This window comes from Leopardus geoffroyi, chromosome C2 (genome assembly GCF_018350155.1).
Source record: "Leopardus geoffroyi isolate Oge1 chromosome C2, O.geoffroyi_Oge1_pat1.0, whole genome shotgun sequence".
NCBI lineage: Eukaryota > Metazoa > Chordata > Mammalia > Carnivora > Felidae > Leopardus > Leopardus geoffroyi.
The window spans coordinates 131317341-131337061 of record NC_059333.1 but is presented as its reverse complement, the minus strand read 5'-3'; the positions used below and the strand labels follow the sequence as shown (position 1 = coordinate 131337061).

Sequence of the window (19721 nt, the reverse complement as noted above, 5' to 3'; positions counted from 1 at the left end):
GAGGGGCAGAGAGAGAGGGAGACACAGAATCGGAAACAGGCTCCAGGCTCTGAGCCATCAGCCCAGAGCCCGACGCGGGGCTCGAACTCACGGACCGCGAGTTCGTGACCTGGCTGAAGTCGGACGCTTAACCGACTGCGCCACCCAGGCGCCCCAACCACCCTCATTTTTTAAGTGAGACAACTGAGGCACAGAGAAAACTGAGTCTATACAGGCTATACAGCTAAGGGAAACGAGAAACATTCTCATCTGACCCCTCGGTTTTATTGATGGAGAAACTGTACCACACAGAGGCAGTGTCTTGTCCAAGGTCACACTGGTTGCTTTGGGTGGGGCTAGTACTCGACTCTAGGTACTCAAATCCCCCCATGCTCCCTACTTGTCACATTTAATCAAGTATTGAGGTCTCGCCTCCTGCTGTTCCATGTATAGAGGGTGCTAAGGATGCATCATGAGAGAAGTGTGTGGGGAAATAGCATGCGTGGTTTTACCACTTACCTGTTTCCCTTCCATTGCTCCTCTCATCTCTTTGAATGTCGAGGTGAATTCTCCAATGAAGTCATGTTTGCCATTGGAGTCCCAGTCCCATACTATGCACTGCAAGAGAAAGGAAGTATCTTTAAAAAAAAAATTAAGAATGCATCCACAGTAGCTGAAGGCAGTGTGAACTTTATGAGGAAGAACTGATGAGAGATGCCAAAAGCCCAGCACTCTTAGATTGTGGCATTCGGGATGTAGTATCCCTTTGGTTTCTATAGTTTTTTTTTTTAATTAAGTTTTTAATTTTTAATTCCAGTGTGTAGTTAACATACAGTGTTATATTAGTTTCAGGTGTACAATATAGTGATTTCAACAATGCTATACATCATTCAGTGCTCATCGTGGTAAGTGTACTCTTAATCCCCTTCACCTATTTCACCCATCCCCCCCCCCACGTCCCCAGCAACCATCAGTTTGTTCTCTATCATTAAGAGTTTGTTTCTTGCTTTGTCTCTCTCGTTTCCCCCTCTGTTCATTTGTTTTGTTTCTTAAATTCCACATCTGGGTGAAATCATATGCATTTTTCTTTCCTGCCTTCTTTCACTTAGCATTATGCTCTGTAGATCCATCTATGCTGTTGCAAATGGCAAGATTTCACTCCCAGTGGTTTCTAGAGTCTTTACTTAGTCTTGCCACCACAATCTCAAAGCAGCCCTGTGATTCATCAGTGACTAATAATTTGCCCATTTTTCAGATAAGACTAACAGGACCAAAACGGTATGAGTGACTCACTGAAGGACTATCTAGTGAATGGAAATCTGGGATGGGAAGGCAGATGTCCTAACTCCAATTCCAGTGTTCTTCCCCACAGCAGAGAGCCTCCCTGGTCTAGAGCTGGAAACTGATGCCTGACTCCATGTCTGTAGCTTCTACGATGGCAGTTTAGGTTTAATGATTTGAATGGGACAATACTAATCACATTTTCTTTTTCTATTTTTTTTCTGAAGGCAAAAGCATGATGCTAATAATGCTGCATAAGAAGGCAAACAAGTGAAATCTTTTAACGGTACCCATATGAAAAATGGGTGGAAAACAGTGACAGGTAAGTCACACTGGTAAATGTCAGGCATCCATCACAATGAGACACTCACTTCTACAAGAAGGCTCTTTCAAGCAATATTGAGGTTAAATTCTGGGCCCCCAAGCAACACTCTGTACAGTGACTCAGATTAAATCAATAGCCCTCCCTCTGTTTGGTTACACATACATAGGTGAAGAAGGAATTCTCCATTTTTTCCAGGGTGCAGGTTGTGGAATAAGGTCTCAGTCTCAAGCGCTGTAGATGTCACTTCCATATATTAAGCTAGTGATTTGCACCAAGGAAGTCCCAGACCTCGAATAAGATGAAGGCAGCAAAAGGGATCTTTTACTCCAAAGTTTCCCCTGGAATATTGGGGTTCTAAGAGGCAACCTGGTCCTTCCTCAGGATGCAGACCTCTCTGGCCAGTCCTGCCTGAAAAACCTGACTTAACTCCTTTCTCTGATCTGTGGGATGCCTCAGACCTAAAATGAATTGTGTCCAAAAAGAAACATAATCCCCCCGCCCATTGATTTCTGCTCATTTATTTTCTGTCATGGTGAATTGTGCCAACACTCAACCAGTTGCTACAAAGAGAAAACCGAGTGTCATTCCTGATACCTTGCCTAGTCCTAGCTCCCACACCAACTCCTGTGCATTCCGTCCCCTATGGCTGGACTCCAGCACTGGCTGGTCTCCTTGCCCTCTCTCTTATGCTCCCCACCCCCAAACCCCCAATGCTAATCCACCAATCAGGCTAATTTCCTGCTTAAAATAAAAAAATGCATATAAGCTAACAGGTCTTCTAAGGACTTTCATGATCTGACTTCCTGGATATCCCCAAATTCACCCTTTACAATCCATGCATACAACATTTCAAATTTTCTTTAATATGAAGTTGATTGGAACAAAAAGCATTTGCTACAAAATTTTTTGAGGCATCTTAAAGAAAAACTAATTTCTCAACTTTTGCTTTCTCTTTTAATGTGGAGGCTATGGTAGATAATTCTTTCACTTGTAAAACATATTAAGAAGTCCTTGTTATGAAGGAGATTGTATTAGAATAAATCAAAATGGTAGAGGTTAAGACAAAGGGAGCTCAGCTGCTCTGCTGAATAAAGTAATGTCAAGTTGAATTTTCCCTTTGTAACTAGAGACATAGACATGGGGCCCAGTGGTGTGGGTTGAGAAGAAATTAGGCAAGGATTCATCAGAGAGCTGAAGATGGGCCTGACATTGGGGTTGGGGAAAGTAGGAGACAGGTAAGGAACTTTGGAAACTGTGAGGTCTAATTTTCAAAGGTCAAGTCATTTGACCCTGTCTACTTCCTCTTCTAATAGTCAGGTGCCCTCTCTACTTCCTCTTCCCTGTTATCCTTAAGACTCTAGTAAATCTGCCACCCATTATAGCATTTTCTGGTGGTGACTTGGAGAATAAAGGAGAGGGGCTGTGTCCATGTTTTGGGACAAGCAGACCAGACTGCAGTGTGATATGGCCCACAGGGATTGAGAACTTGGGGGAGAAGGGCTGTGGAGGGAGAGTCAGACAGATAACTCCAAGGAATGGAACCCCACAGAAACACTGGGGAGGGTATCAACTTCTGGAGTACATGGAGTTAGAACTCAAGATATCCTATTTAGGTTTTGAAAGAAACTTCAATCCCAGGAAGTTGGAGAATAACAATTAAAATTCAGTTGAAACCATTACTCAAGTTACACTAACTTTTCGGTCATTGCATGTTTACTCAATTGGTAGATGCTAAAAGTAAACTACTAATAGTATCTGTTATCTTAACCTTAGTCTCTAAGTGAGGGAAATGTGCAGCAGAGTCCCCAGATGATCCAGGATGGACATTTGTGTCTACATGAAAGGATTCACTGAGATCATTACAGCATAACCTAGTCTGAGAACCATTTAAAGTGCTGTCATAGGAAAAGGTATTTCAATTTACTTTGTCTGACTCCAAAAGCGGGGAGGAAGTGGTGAGGAAGTTACAAGGAAGTAACAAAGAATTATACCTGTTCAGAAATAGTCATCTGTGTAAGAGTGAGTGTTTTATTACTGGAAATGTTCAAGAAGAAACTATTCCCCAAAAACGTGGTAGAGAAAGCCAAGTGGAGAATGTTATAGAGGACTGGGTGGGATGTTCTTTTGAGTTTTCTTCTCCCTTGGAGATGCTAAGATTATTTGGAGCTGTATAGGTTGCAAAATAACCTATGTCAATGAAAGGCTTAGCTCTTTCTGATGGAAATGATAAGCAATGCAGTGTTTGTTAGGAGTGATGAGAACTCCCTTTTTAATTCAAAGTAGGATGAAGTTCTACCTCATTTATTCTAATGGCCAGGGGAACCAATCAATCAGTCAGTCATTTGGAAAAATCCGTTCAGAATGCGTATTATAAATATCACGTTGTTGAACACAGTCAGTTGATCTGCAGTTACTTACAACCAGGTGTTCTTCTCCCTGTTTGCCAGTCCCTCCTTAGACGTTTATGACACGGGCTGGGACACAGAAAGAAAGAAGGGCAGTTCTTGGGACCCTGTCTTTAAAGCTCATAACATTGCCTGGTCATAAATACAACCATGGGACACCTGAGTCTGACACTCAGATATTCTTCTACCTCTGGGGAGGAGCAGATAAAAAGACAAAGGGGGCAGAAGCACATGAGAGAGAAGAAATGGAAGCAGCCTTTATAACTCTTCTGCCTTGACGAAAGAGGTGGGAGTCCCTCCTTCCTGCCTCCCTAGTCACAGTATAATACAGAAAAAGCAAGACAGGATGTATGTAGAATTTCAGTCTGCCACATAATCTTAGGCAAAAACCACATGTCACTCTTTTTTTGCCCTCCCTTAGATTTCCTGTCATGCTTTAGTTAGTTACTGTCCCCTCCTTCCACCTGCCAACCACAGCATTCAGGATGTTTGTAATGTGCTATATGTCAGGGGCAGAAAGGGAGTGACCACTGAAGCCCCATGGACTGGAGGCTGAGTCAGGCTTGACGGGGCTCTAATCCTGGCCTCCCTGGGGCAGGCCCTGTCACTGACATGGGCCCTGCTTCTTCGATTGGCTAGCATGTCTCATTACGGCAGACACAGAATTCTGTTTTGGCCTTTTTCAGAAGGGACCCTAAAGGAAGGAAGACACAGTGAAGCAGAAAAACAAAAACACTTTTTCCTTCTCTCCCTGCCATGCAGCTGGCTTGTGACAGCTCCGAGGAGGCTGACAGAGGAACACATCTTGGTGCAAAGTAAACAGATCAACTGCCCTGCAGAAAAACCAAGACCGAGGCAGGATTCTTGGTGTGAATCAATAAGGAAGCCTTGACAGATCTGTGAGAGATCAGCAGCTGGAGACTCTATGAGCCAGAAGTCTTCTCAAGTCCCTGCATCTCTCAGTGGAATTTAGCATGCGATCTTACAATGTCTGAGTGCCGCAGACAGTCCAATCAACTCCTTCATTTTACACAGGAGGAAATGATGGCAGAGAAGTGCAGTGGCTTCTGTGCATTCACCCAGTGCAGGGCTGGGACTAAAATCCAGGTGTTCCATGTCCCTCATTTCACAGCTACCACATCAACGGAAAATTATAATAATTGCAACCTATATAGTGCTTACTGTGTACCAGGCACTATTCTGAGCACACAGTTTATATAAATTAATTTTATATATGAAAAGATACATATCAACTCATTTAATCCCCAGAACAATTTATTGTTATGCTCATATCACAGATGAGGAAACTGAGACACAGAGAAGGAAAGTAAATTTCCCAAGACTACTCAGCTAACACTAGATAATCTCCGAACTAAAAGAAGTTCATAGCATGTCTTAACTGATCATGTTTTATGAACTCATGCCACTTGGTTTATGGTCTTTAATCCTTTACGATAACGTTGAAATGACAATAGTATTTTTACCATTCACAGGTAATGGCCATTCACAGGCTTAGAGAGGTTAAGTGACTTGACTGGACACCTAGAAAGTGACAAAGATGGATTTGAATCCAGGCGCCTGATGCACAGGTGATATATTTTCTGTTATACCATACTGCCTTTTAATGGAAGCGGAAATTCAGAATTTAGGTCTTGTTAGTTTGCTCTGTGTAAACAACTCCATTCTGTGATTGAAACTATAAATTATTTGGATTCTCCAAAGCTCAATAAACACACCAAGCAACAGAGAGAACCTGTTCACTGTTCCCACGCAAGGGGCTGCATCGATAGCAGCGTGCACATTGTCTCTGGGGTCCTTAGCTTGGTCTGTGAAATGCATGGATAGGTGCGTCTTGAGGGTCTGTACTACTCCATCTGGTTCTTATTGGACATTTGCATTGAGCGCATTAGAAGAAAGATATGTCATCTTATTTTTCATTAGCCTTTTGTGATGGTCAGTTTTATGTGTCAACTTGGTGAGGCTACAGTCCCCGGTGACTTAATCAAACACTAATCTAGGTGTTGTAGTGAAATATTGTATAGACACAGTTAATCAGTTCATAGTCAGTTGACTTTAAAATAAAGGAGACTTTGTGGATTCCATATGAATTTCAGGATCGTTCTTCTATTTCTAAAACAAAAACAAAAACAAAAACAAAAACAAAAACACACCATTGGGATTTTGATGGAGACAACATTGAATCTATAGACCACTTAGAGTAGTATGGATATTTTGAATGGTATTAAGTCTTCTAGTACATGAACACAGAATGTCTTTCCATTTATTTGTGTCTCCTTTAATTTCATCGATGTTTTGTCATTTCCAATGTGCAACTTTTAGCCTCTTTGATTAAGTTTATTCCTAAGTGTTTTATTATTTTTGATGTTATTGTAAATAAGACTGTTTTCTTTTTTTTTTTTTTAATTTTTTTAATGTTTATTTTTGAGAGACAGAGACAGAGCATGAGTGGGGTAGGGGCAAAGAGAGAAGGAGACACAGAATTGGAAGCAGGCTCCAGGCTTTGAGCTGTCAGAACAGAGCCTGATGTAGGGCCTGAACCCACAAGCTGTGAGATCATGACCTGAGCTGAAGTCGGACGCCCAACCAACTGAGCCATCCAGGTGCCCCAATAAGACTGTTTTCTTAATTTCCTTTTTGGATTGTTCATTGTTAGTATGTAGAAACACAACTGACTTTTGTATATTAATTTTGTATCCTGCAAGTTTACTGAATTTGTGTATTAATTCTAGTAGTTCTTTTTGGTGGAGTCTATAGGGTTTTCTACATATGGGAATCATGTCATCTGCAAACAGATAATTTTACAACTTCTTTTCCTATTTATATTTCTTTTGTTTTTTTTTTCTTTCCTAATTGTTCTGGAAAGGATTTCGAATATTGTGTTGAGTAGAAAGGGGGAATCCTTATCTTGTTCCTGATCTTACAGGAAAAGCTTTCAGTTTTCACCATTGAGTATGTTGTTAACCATGGCGTTTATTACTTTGGAGGTACATTCCTTTACACCTAGTTTGTTGAGCATTTTATCATGAAATGGTGTTGAATTTATCAACACAGAAGAGCCAAAGCAATCTTAAGAAAAAAGAACAAAGCTGGATGCACTATAATTCTAACTCCAAAATATATCACAAAGCTACAGTGATTAAAACAGCATGGCACTGGCATAAAGACAAACCTGTAGGCTAATGAGACGGAACAGAAAGCCCAGAAATAAATGCACACATATATGGTCAACTAATTTTTAACAAGATATCATGAATACACAGTGAAGGATAGTCTCTTTAACAAGTGATGTTGGGAAAACTAGATATCCAAATGCAGGAAGAAAGAAGAAAGAAGAAAGAAAGAAAGAAAGAAAGAAAGAAAGAAAGAGAAAGGGGAAAGAAAGGAAAGGAAAGGAAAGGAAAGGAAAGGAAAGGAAAGGAAAGGAAAGGAATTTGATTAAAACCTTTCTAAGCATAAAAATCAACTCAAAATGGATTAAAGATTTAAACATAAGACCTGAAACCATTAAAATTAAAGACGAAAACATGGTAGAAAGCTTCGTGACATTGGTCTTGGTAATGATTTCTTGGATATGACATCAAAAGCATAGGCAACAAAACCAAGGTCAAACTAAAAAGCTTCTACCCAGGAAAGGAATCAACAAAATGAAAGGCATCTTCTGAAATGGGAGAAATATTTTCAAACTATATATCTGATAAGGGGTTAATTTCCAAAGAATATAAGTATCTCCTACAACTCAACAGTGAAAAAACTCCAAATAGCCCAATTAAAAAATGGACAAAGGACTTGAATAGGCATTCCTCCAAAGAAGATATACAACTGGCCAATAGGTATATGAAATGATGCTCAGCAACATTAATTATCAGGGAAATGCAAATCAAAACTGTAATGAGATATCACCTCACATCTGTTAGGATGGCCATTACTTAGGGAAAAAAAAAACACAACAAAAGATAACAATTGTTGACAAGGATGTGGAGAAATTGGTACCCTTATACACTGTTGGTGGGAATGTTAATAGCTATGGAAAACAATATAAAGGTTTCTCAAACAATTAAAAATATAAGTACCATATGATCTAGCAATTCCACTTCTGGGTATATATCCAAAAGAATTGAAGTCAGTGTTTTGAAGATATCTGCACTTCCAAGTTCACTGCAGCACTATTCACAATAGCTAAGATATGGAAACAACCCAAGTATCCACAGACAGATGAATGAGAAAGAGAATGGGGTATATATACACAATGGAATATTATTCAACCTTAAAAAAGAAGGAAATCTTGACATTTCTGACAACATGGATGGATAATGTACTAAGTAATATAAGCTAGTCACAGAAGGATAAATACGGCTTGATTCCACTTTTATGAGGTATATATAAGAATGGAACTCATGAAACAGAGACTACAATAGTAATTGCCAAGGGCTGAGGGGGTTGGGAGGGATAGAGAAGGTGTTGTTCCATGTTTATAAGGTTTCTCATGCTAGATGAATATGTTCTAGAGATCTGCTGTAAAACATAGTCCCTATAGTTAACAATATTATATTATGCACTTCAAAGACTTGTTGAAAGGCTAGCTCTCATGTTAAGTGAGGATACAGGACAATTTGGGAGGTGTTGGATATGTCTATCATTTTGATTGTGGTGATTGTATCATAGGTGTTTGCATATGTCCAGATTCATCAAATTGCATGCATGAAATATGTGCAGTTCTCTGTATATCAGTTATATCTCAATAAAGCTGTTAAAAACAAAGTAAAGGAGACTTTACTTGATAATCCGGGTGAGCCTGATACAATCAGTTGAAAGGTCTTAAGAGCAGAACCGAGGCTTTGTTGAGGAAGAAGGAATTCTGCCTTGGACTGTCACTTCAGCTTATGCCTAGGAGTGCCAGTCTGCCCTTCGCAAGGCCTTGCTCTAGGGATTTCAGATTTGTTTAGTCACCTCAACAATCATGTGAGCCAATTTCTTCCAATACATCTCTTAAACTATATCCCCCACCAGTTCCGTTCTTCTGGTTAAGCCTGATCGACACACCTTTCTTCATCTCCTCCCTTGCATTCATATATTCACATTTAGGAGTGAGTTTTCAGTGACACTTGGTATTCCCATACTGAGATGCTAACATTTATTGAACACGTACTTGGTCCCTGGAATTTGGATTTTTTTTTACATTTTTTAAATGTTTATTTATTTTTGAGAGAGACAGAACACAAGTGGGGTAGGGGCAGAGGGAGACACAGAATCTGAAGCAGGCTCCAGGCTCTGAGCTGTCATCACAGAGCCTGACGTGGGGCTCGAACTCATGAACTGTGAGATCATGACCTGAGTCCCAGTTGGATGCTTAACCGACTGAGCCATGCAGGCACCTGGTCCCTGGCATTGTTCTAAGCATTTGACATGGTCAAACTCATTTAATCCTCAAGGTAACCTTACCAATGGAGAGCTTTTATAATTGTCTCTCCTTTATAGATGAGGAAATTGAGAAACACAGAGGTTAGTTATCTACTGCTAGTACAGAATATTTGGTGTTCAGAGTATGGCTGACTTTGACATCAGAGTTCTCAGGGACAGAATCTGATCCAGTTCCTGGTAGGAAGGGTGGGCTGTCCAAACCAGGAACATAAAACTATATAACTGCCACTGATCACTGCAGAATTCTTGTAGATGAAGGAAATCTGATCTCTTGACTTTTCACATTTTAATTTTTGTTAATATTGTATACTTGTCATTTGTCTGGATGAAGCAGAATTCACTGTCAAATTTCTCTTGGTTCCTTAGTCACACCATCCCCTTAAGCTTCTATTGCAGTCTGTTTATATCTGCTTTAATATCTCCAACTATGTGGTCACCACTGTAAGTGGTAAGTAAGAACTCAGATAAATATTTGATACTGAATGAAAAAGGTCTCTCCCCCTGAGTGAAGTTGATGGCAGTTCTCCAAGTGTTCAGTCCTGTCTACATTGCAAAGGGAAGGGAAGGTATTGCAATCATCTTGTTAATTTTTATTAAAGGACATAATTGAACTGGATAATAAGCTTTGGTGGTTGTGGACATGGGTGTAGGAATGTAGGAAAAGGGATTATGCACACAGTTTAACAATTGTAGTCATAGGTGCTAGGCACTGGGAAGCAGGAGAGCGAAGTTCTAGTCTGAGCTCTGTAGGTAGTGCTGTGAGATCCCAGGAAAGCTTCTCAATCTCTCTGTGTTTCCTTCTCTATAAAATGGGTGTCTGGGGATTGAAAATTGGAACAAATGTTCTGTGAGGTCCCTTCCAGATCCAGAATTCCCTAGTTATATGGCATTACATCTTTATTCCTTTTTCAACCTTCTGCTTCAAAGTCTGAGACTATCATATTAAAGTAATACAATTCTCTTTAAAAATTTTTTTAATGTTTATTTTATTATTTTTGAGAGAGAGTGTGTGAGTGGGGGAGGAGTAGAGAGAGAGGGGAACACAGAATCTGAAGCAGGCTCCAGGCTCTGAGCTGTCAGCACAGAGACTGATACAGGACTCAAACCCATGAATTGCGAGATCATGACCTGAGCTGCAGTTGGACACTTAACCACTGAGCCACCCAGGCGCTCCTAAAGTAATACAGTTCTTAATTAACTATCAATGCCTGATTAATGTGATAATACTCTCTTTGTTCTCTTTTATTAGGTATATTTATACACCTTGGAAAGCTAAAAGTCAATCGTTTATGGTCTCATGATGATCCTCACAAAACCCTCACCCTGAGAAAAGGGTCCATTTTTACAGATGATGATCATAAAATGCAATAAGGCAACTGAAGGTGGCCTATTTCCAAGTGCAGAGGTAGGAAGAGGTGAATAAGGCTGTGAACCTGGTTTCATTTCTCTACATCCAGGGCTCTTATCATTATACCATTATACCATTACACTATTATAGCTTGACAATATACTTCTGCAGGTGCCTTTCCAATGGTAAGCTTTTTTCCCCTTATCCTTTTCTTTTCTTTTCTTTTCTTTCTTTTTTTTTTTAATAATCAGCTAACTCATGATATCTGACCTATCTCAGGGAAGAATACACTTATATATTTTTAATGTTCTCTTTGATAATAAGAACTCTTTGAAATTGCTTGGAATGACTAATCCAGGTGGGGTCTTACTAGGTTCATTTAAAGATGTAATTTTAAATTGAGACCATCAAAATTAAGGGCTAACAATGGAGGAATCAAACTGTGTTCTCATATCACTCAGTCTAGACCAGTTTTTTAACTGTAGCTTTTGGGAAATCAGGCAATATTCCAGCATTTTAAGGAGGATTTAGGCAAATATATACAATCATATTTCAGGACAGCCATGATTAGGGATTTGTGAGAAATTCATCCATTCCTTAGTATTTGGGATCACTTCTTTTTTGTGAAAATGCCGTGACAACCCTTAACACCATATTTGTTTAGTAGTTTACAGCACCATAAATATCTTTAAGAAGAATATCAAATATATATAATTTTTTATTTGATGGTTGTGACTTGGGCACAGGCAGACCTTGGCTGGGTGTGTCCATGGGAAGAGGATCTAAACCCCTTTGGTTATCTTCTAATCACTTCATTGTGATTGCTCACTGGCAATTGCCATCTGACATTAACCAAGCTGTTAGCATGGTAATTAAAAGTAGTTCCTCCATTGTGACATGAATACTCTGACTTGGACTTCTGAGTTTGGCAGGGCAGGCAGGGTTCCATAAGAAGCAAAGACAGAGCTTCATAGTAGAGCAGAGACTGAAGCTGGATCTAGTAATATGGTAACATACAGGATGTAGATGGAGGGGAGAATTTCTCAAATAAACATTGTGTAGTTACAGCTCTAGAAGTGGCAGTCAAGGCTGAAGCCTCGAGCATGTCCATCTCTGGGAGCTATCTTCACTGGAATTGTGGGCAGGACTAATAGAAGTTTGTCTGTATGACAGCCTGAGTATCTTCTGTGGGACTCCATCTAAGGTGAGGAGACAGTAGGCTGACAATATGGGTCCAGAAACAAAGAATCGGATTTTACAGGAGTGGGGCAAGGCTGAGTAGAGTCTGGTAATAATCACTCGGGTTTTTCCACAGGCCTTGCCCCTGTGTCTGAGTTCCAGGGAGGGGGCTTTCAGTAAAAAGGCAGCCCGAAAGAACAGTTTTCATGAAATAGCAGGGTCTTATAGCAGAGAGAAAATGGTGCTGGAATCTTTAGGATCCACGGAATATGACCCCTCTTGTCTTGGGGTTAATGTTTCTGACACAATTAAAGTGGAGAAGCGCCCTCAGCTGGTTTCAGGTGTAGCAGAAACAGGAGACAATGCACAAAAGGAGGGTGGATGGCATGGTCCAGGTCGTGAGGTAGCTGAAATGACTTGTGGATGAGCATGTGCAAGAACTTGCCTGAAGTTTTCAAATAAATAATTGAAGGGTAAACTTTAAAGGGGAGGGAGAGAGGCAGAGGTCTTACTTTAGCTGATAAACAAGACCTAGTAAAATGTAGTTCTCTCACCAGTCTTTGTTTTAAAATCTATGCTAAATATTGGGGGTGCCAGCATGTTTTAATTCCAGTGTGGGCCCTGTAAATGTGTCTGTACACAGTCATCCACCATCTGTTTTTCCTGACTGGTCTGCCCTCATCACTGATCCCCACCTCAAGAGGAAACACAGAGCATCTGGGACACGAAGTGTAGATGCAGTGGAGGAGTGCTCTGTGTTGCTTGTCAGTACTGTATGTCCAGAATGATGGGGCTTCCTCTAATCCTGAAACTCAGACCAGGTGCTTAGTGGGAGAAGCATCCAAAGCATAAGTTCCCCTTGTAGACTCAGGTCAGTGCCATTTGACTCAATCTGTTTTTTGGTTCTAGACTTTTTTGCTGTTAACTGCTTTTTCTTCCAAATCTGCTCCCAATTTACACTTTGCATTCACTACATTTCAAGTTGTCAGGCCAAATTTCCTTTTCCAAATTAGAGATTTGGTTATGGAAGTAGTTACCTCCAGAGGAGGAAATACCTTGATGCTGAGGGTAACATGCTAGTGGTTTGATAAGAATAGAAATGGCAGTGCTCTTGGGAGTCATTCATAATTTTTTTTTTTTAATTTTTTTTTCAACGTTTATTTATTTTTGGGACAGAGAGAGACAGAGCATGAACGGGGGAGGGGCAGAGAGAGAGGGAGACACAGAATCGGAAACAGGCTCCAGGCTCTGAGCCATCAGCCCAGAGCCCGACGCGGGGCTCGAACTCACGGACCGCGAGATCGTGACCTGGCTGAAGTCGGACGCTTAACCGACTGCGCCACCCAGGCGCCCCGAGTCATTCATAATTTGATTCAAATGTCTTCCCTTTCACTGGACAACCGTGTAATCATTACCAAGTTCCTTTGTCTTTTTATACCCAGTTTATTTATCTCTAAGGTAGGGATGATAATTCCTCTCTACCACTAGGTTTTTGCAAGAATTTATTAGACACCCATATATTATTTATTTATCACCTCCCTTGGAATAGAAATTGTGCTGGCAACGGGTATAAAGAGACGAAAGACATTATCTCCTGCCCTCAAGATGCTGACAGTTTAGTGCAGGAGATGCACTTGTAGGTAGATAATAGTCACACAGAGTGGAAATCGCAAAACTGGAGGGTTGCACCAAGGGTTGTCTAGGAGTGTTCACTGTGGAGAGTCAGGGAAGGCTTCTAAGAGCAAATAAGAAAATATACACTTGCTGAATGGCATATGCAAGTATAAGAGCTCTTTATATTACTTATACAGAAGGATAAATGGCAAAAAGAAGATCCTTTTCTGAGCATAAAGGACAGATAGAGCAGGAGAGCACCCTGGGTGCCTGAGGGACAACTGGATGATGCAGAGCTACTCTCTCCTTCCTCTTGTTTACCGTTGAGCCTGCACAGAACTGGAATGTAATCTGTCTAATTGAGTCTCTTGTCTCCCTGCAGGTTACATGCTCCAGAGACAGTGCAAGCATCTCAGAGCACTTTCCTGCAGGAACTTGTGCTATGCCATGATGAATGCTCCAGGATATGATGGTGAAGATGTTGTGGTAATAAAAGGACAGATCTGGGAAGGTACAGACATGGGCCCTGGAGTGGCCTTTGGTGTTAACCAGCTATGAGACATTAAGCAGGTCATTCCACCTCCCTGGGCCTGAGTCCTATTCTGCAAAATGACTGGCTTGCATTAAAGGAATAGTGATAAGAAAATTTTATGCCTGTGAATTTAATATGCCAAGGGAGAGCTTGTTAAATTTCAGATTCCCAGGTCCTCCCTTCAGAGATTCTGATTCAGTTTTCTGGGGAGGGTCCCAAGAGTCTGTCTTCAAAGCAAGCAACTTGCCATTTTGTATGCATGCGGTCTCTGGACACATTGAGAAACAATAGCAAATCCAGTAGTCTGTGACAACGGTGGCAATAATTACATTTATATCATGGTTCACACTATCTTCTTCAATCCAGTAAGAACCTGACCACAGACAGAAAACAACATTCAAGGGCCATCCTGGCTTCTTAATGATCATGCAATGCAGCACTACTCTAAGCAGGCAGGCAACATCCTCAAATGTTACGCTTATGAGAGTTGGACTAAGAGATACCCAGGAGGGAGGGGTAATGTGCATGTTGGCTTTATCTTGCAGTCCACACATCTCTTCTTCCCTGGAATGCAGCCAATCCCTGAGAGATTTCACAACGAAGTATGTCACTCTTGGAAGCTTTCTTTGGAGATTTATGGCTTTGGGAGGCTTGGTTAGTTCAGATAAGCTTCAGGGGCTCCCAAATGCTTGTCCAAACCTCTTTAACTTCACACCTCGCTACTCTTTAGGAAGATTGAAGCTCCCATGGTGGTGTGGGCAGAGTGAAGAGGCAGGATTTTAGAGTGACTTATGCCTCAAGCTTTCAACAAGAGCTCTATCTTCATGATCAGAGTCACTCTGAATTGGTCAACCTGTACCACTCTTTTGTACCAAATTTACAGGTGTAAGATCTATCTGAGAAGCTGATATTCAATCAGGGGCTGATGGGTGTTGGACTCAGGAAGCTTCTTTATGTAAATTGCAAATATGAACACCATCTCTACTTAATGCACAGATATTCAATAATATAAGTCAGTCCAGTAGGCTGTTGATGTATGACGCATACTATCCTTAACATATAATTAAGTATGGTTCTCCTTGAGGAGTTTTGAAATTATAAGGGCCTCTTTCCCACTCTTTCTGGTCCCTGGTCTCTCAGTCTTTTTTCTATCTCTTTACCTCTCTGCATATTTCCTGAAATAATTGCAGGTGAAGCTGATGTATTTGGTAGTAGGAGATTGAAAAAGTGACTATGGACTTTATTTTTCCTATTTTATAATTTTCTTCATTCATTATCACACTTTTACTGAGTATCTACACCATCAGGGGCTAGGTGCAATACATAGAGCAACAAATGGTAAAGATAGATGAGTTAATTTTTACTCACATTAAGCTTACAGTCCAGTCATAAAAACATTTATCACATATAGAAAAAAATTGTAAAATTTCTGGGTACATAATTAAAGACTCAGTAAGTGTTGGTTGGGCAAATGAATGAGAGAATGAAATAAACACATGAATGGCATCATTCACACAAAGGTCTTGGGGCACTTTTCACAAAGGGTAAGTAATAATTCCCTCCTAATGTTTTAGAGGATATGTAGGAACTGATTTAGAATTTAGATTAGGAATATAACTTACTTCATTTAGAATTTAGATTAGGTATATAACTTACAACTTCATAGCTTTATAACCTCAAAGCTGTAAGACAGAAAGTCCATTCCAGGGCTCAAGAGCTGAGACACCATATCCACAATATGTGCCATGAAAAGAAATCGAAGTCTATCTACATCTCATGTTGGAGAGATACTGAGGAAAGAGGCCCTTTGGGGGGGAAATCTCAACATTCTCAGTAAAGATGGTCTTTCACTGAGTCACAGAAACAAATGTTCTGCACATCTCTCAGTGGGAGGAGCACTGGACAGAGGCAGGAGATGAGGGCTCTTGGTCTCGGAACAGTCATTACCCTTTTAAGCAGGATACTTTATTTCTCAGGGGCTCAAGGCTATCATCTGGAGAAAGAAAGGATTAGACTCAATGGTCCTTAAGTTCCTGTCCTACTCTTAAAATGATTGAAAAATTAAGTGATTTCCTTCTCCCTTACCTAGTGTCATTCCCACCCATCAGTGGGATCATACTTGATCAACTCTGGGAAGAATGATTGTATCATGCTTCCTGTGTCGTTGCATCTATTCTAGACAGTAACAACTCACTGAAAGTTAGAAGGCAAATTCTAAAATCTTCCATTTGATTTTTATTAGTTACATCTAACTCCAAGAGGCATTGATATCTCTCCTAGAAATATCAAACTAAACTTAAAATTTTTAAAAATGTTTATTTTTGAGACAGAAAGAGACCGAGTGTGAGCGGGGGAGGGGTAGAGAGAGAGAGGGAGACACAGAATGTGAAGTACTCCAGGCTCTGAGCTGTCATCACAAAGCCCAATACGAGGCTCAAAATCACAATCCATGAGATCATGACCTGAGCCGAAGTTGGATGCTTAACCGACTGAGCCACCCAGGTGCCCCTTAAACTAAACTTTTAAAACTACAAAATCCTTATTTGACTTTGGGGTATCTCCATATTAGATTCCCTAACTTTTTTGAAAAAGGTGAATTCTGGTTGAGTGATGAGCCCTGGGTAAATGTCCTTTGACTGAATAGGGGCAAGATGTTCAATGTAGGCTTTAAGTTCTGGATGCCAGAGGTCACAAAGCCTCAATTTTCCTTGTAAACTACCCTGAATAGGTGATGCCTAATAAATGCATGTTTTTAGCCCACTCAATTTTTATTTATTTATTTATTTATTTATTTATTTTTTACTTTCCATAATTTATTTATTTTTTATAATTTACACCCAAGTTAGTCAGCACATGGTGCAGCAATGATTTCAGGAGTAGATTCCTTAATGCCCCTTACCCATTTAGCCCATCCCCCCTCCCACAACCCCTCCAGCAACCCTCTGTTTATCCTCCATATTTAAGAGTCTCATATTTTATCCACCTCCCTGTTTTTATGTTATTTTTGCTTCCCTTCCCTTATGTTCATCTGTTTTGTATCTTAAAGCCCTCATAGGAGTGAAGTCATATGATATTTGTCTTTCTCTGACTGACTCATTTCACTTAGCATAATACCCTCCAGTTCCATTCACGTAGTTGCAAATGGCAAGATTTCATTCTTTTTGATTGCCAAGTAATACTCCATTGTATATACATACCACATCTTCTTTATCCATTCATCCCTCGATGGACATTTGGGCTCTTTCCATACTTTGGCTATTGTTGATAGTGCTGCTATAAACATGGGGGTGCATGTGTCCCTTCGAAACAGCACACCTGTATCCCTTGGATAAATACCTAGTAGTGCAATTGCTGGATCATAGGGTAGTTCTATTTTTAGTTTTTTGAGAAACCTCCATACTGTTTTCCAGAGTGGCTGCACCAGCTTGCATTGCCACCAACAGTGCAAAAGAGATCCTTTTTCTCTGCATCCTCGCCAACATCTGTTGTTGCCTGAGTTGTTAATGTTACCCATTCTGACAGGTGTAAGGTGGTATCTCCTGGTGGTTTTGATTTGTATTTCCCTGATGATGAGTGATGTTGAGCATTTTCTCAAGTGTCGGTTGGCCATCTGGATGTCTTCTTTGGAGAAGTGTCTATTCATGTCTTTTGCCCATTTCTTCACCGGATTCTTTGTGTTTTGGGTGTTGAGTTTGATAAGTTCTGGATACTAACCCTTTGTCGGATACTAACCCTTTGTCGGATATGTTATTTGCAAATATTTTCTCCCATTCTGTCGGTTGCCTTTTAGTTTGCTGATTGTTTCCTTCACTATGCAGAAGCTTTTTATTTTGATAAGGTCCCAGTAGTTCATTTTTGCTTTTGCTTCCCTTGACTCTGGAGACATGTTGAGTAAGAAGTCGTTGTGGCCAAGATCAAAGAGGTTTTTGCCAGCCTTCTCCTTGAGCATTTTGATGGCTTCCTGTCTTACATTTAGGTCTTTCATCCATTTTGAGTTTATTTTTGTATATGGTGTAAGAAAGTGGTCCAGGTTCATTCTTCTGCATGTCGCTGTCCAGTTTTCCCAGCACCATTTGCTGAAGAGACTGTCTTTATTCTATTGGATATTCTTTCCTGCTTTGCCAAACATTAGTTGGCCATACGTTTGTGGGTCCATTTCTGGGTTCTCCATTCTGTTCCATTGATCTGAGTGTCTGTTTTTGTGCCAGTTATTTTTTATTCTCAAGTTACTTAACATACAGTATAGTCTTCACTTCAGGAGTAGAACCCAGTGATTCATCTCTTACATATGACACCCAGTGCTCCTCCCAAAGAGTGTCTTCCTTAATGCCTGTCACCCATTTAACCCACCCCGCCCACACACCCCTACTCTCCTCAACCCTCAGTTTGTTCTCTCAACATTTGAGTTATTTTTGTTTGCCAAGTACTCATTGGCTAAGTTCTCTGAGCACATATCATTTAATCCTCACAACAAACCTATGAGGTAGGTACTGATAAAAACATTTTGAAAGAAACTGAAGCCCAGCGACATTAGATAACTTTTCAGAGGTTACTCAGTTAGAAAGTGGTAAAGTTGGGATTTGAACCTTGGTTTCTTGGAGAAGAGTCTGTACTTTTCCATATACCGCATACCATACTGCCTATTTATTCATCAGTGAATGAATATCGACTGAGTATCTACTATGTTTTATGTGCAGATACTCTGGGCACTGATTACATGAGACAGGGTGCTATTTCACTGTTTTTATGAAGTTAATCCACCCCAGAATTTGCCAGCCTACAGAATTCCTTGCTTAGATTAGTCCTCCACAGGCAATGTAGGGAGATCACTGTGGCTGCCTCGTAGAGAAAGAATAAGAGGGGAGAAATAGAAGTCCAATGAAGGCCTGAAATAAACCTGTGACATTGGAAAGATTATGCAGAAAGTAGGGAAATGGCAACTATAGGTCACAATCTCTAAGTAGATGGGGTTGAGGGAGAAGAAAGGGAGGAATTAAAAACTGAGAATTGCTCCCAAGCTTCTGGTTTGGCGATTTTGGTGTACCACTCACCTATATGGGAATCACAGAAAGAACAGGTTTGAGGGCCAAGAGATAGTTTATTATTTGATCATGCTGAATCCCACATTTTTGACCTCTGATTTTGACATCATGATTCTCTGGACCTGTGGTGAGTAATCACTGTTTCTTCCAGCAAAATGCCTGTGTCTCTGTTTCTAAATGAGCCATGCTGCTCGTGGTTTATTGATTGCTATAATTTGATGCCTAGAGACAACCTCCTGCTGTGTCCCTGAGGAGGAAAAGGCGCTTGAGGACCGGAAAAGAACAGATGACTCCATTTGTATGGCTTAATGGTTCTGGAACCCACAAGTTGGCAATGTAGGACTCACTGACAGCCAGGAGGAAGTCTTGGCACAGCCAGGGAAACTGATTACTGTGTATTCCCAACATAATCTCATTTACTTGCTTCTTTTGTTTAATTATTGTCTATGCAACCATCATAGGTGTTCAGGACTTGGAAGTTTTAAAACAAGGGAAGAAAACAGATCCTAAAAGCATGAAGAAGTGAGCCACTCCTAATCAGTCACATGAAATGATCAACAGAAAATAGTTTTGCCAC

General features: G+C 40.5%; 1 protein-coding gene across 3 annotated transcripts in view; it reads right to left on the bottom strand.

Moving 5' to 3' along the window:
• CPNE4 (copine 4) overlaps positions 1-19721 on the bottom strand; it is a 495629-nt gene that overhangs the window by 46235 nt on the left and 429673 nt on the right. For all 3 annotated transcript variants that reach the window (XM_045503637.1, XM_045503636.1, XM_045503638.1), the window contains one exon: positions 499-597. In XM_045503637.1, coding sequence (XP_045359593.1) covers positions 499-597 — 99 coding nt within the window. The remainder of the gene's footprint in view (positions 1-498; positions 598-19721) is intronic.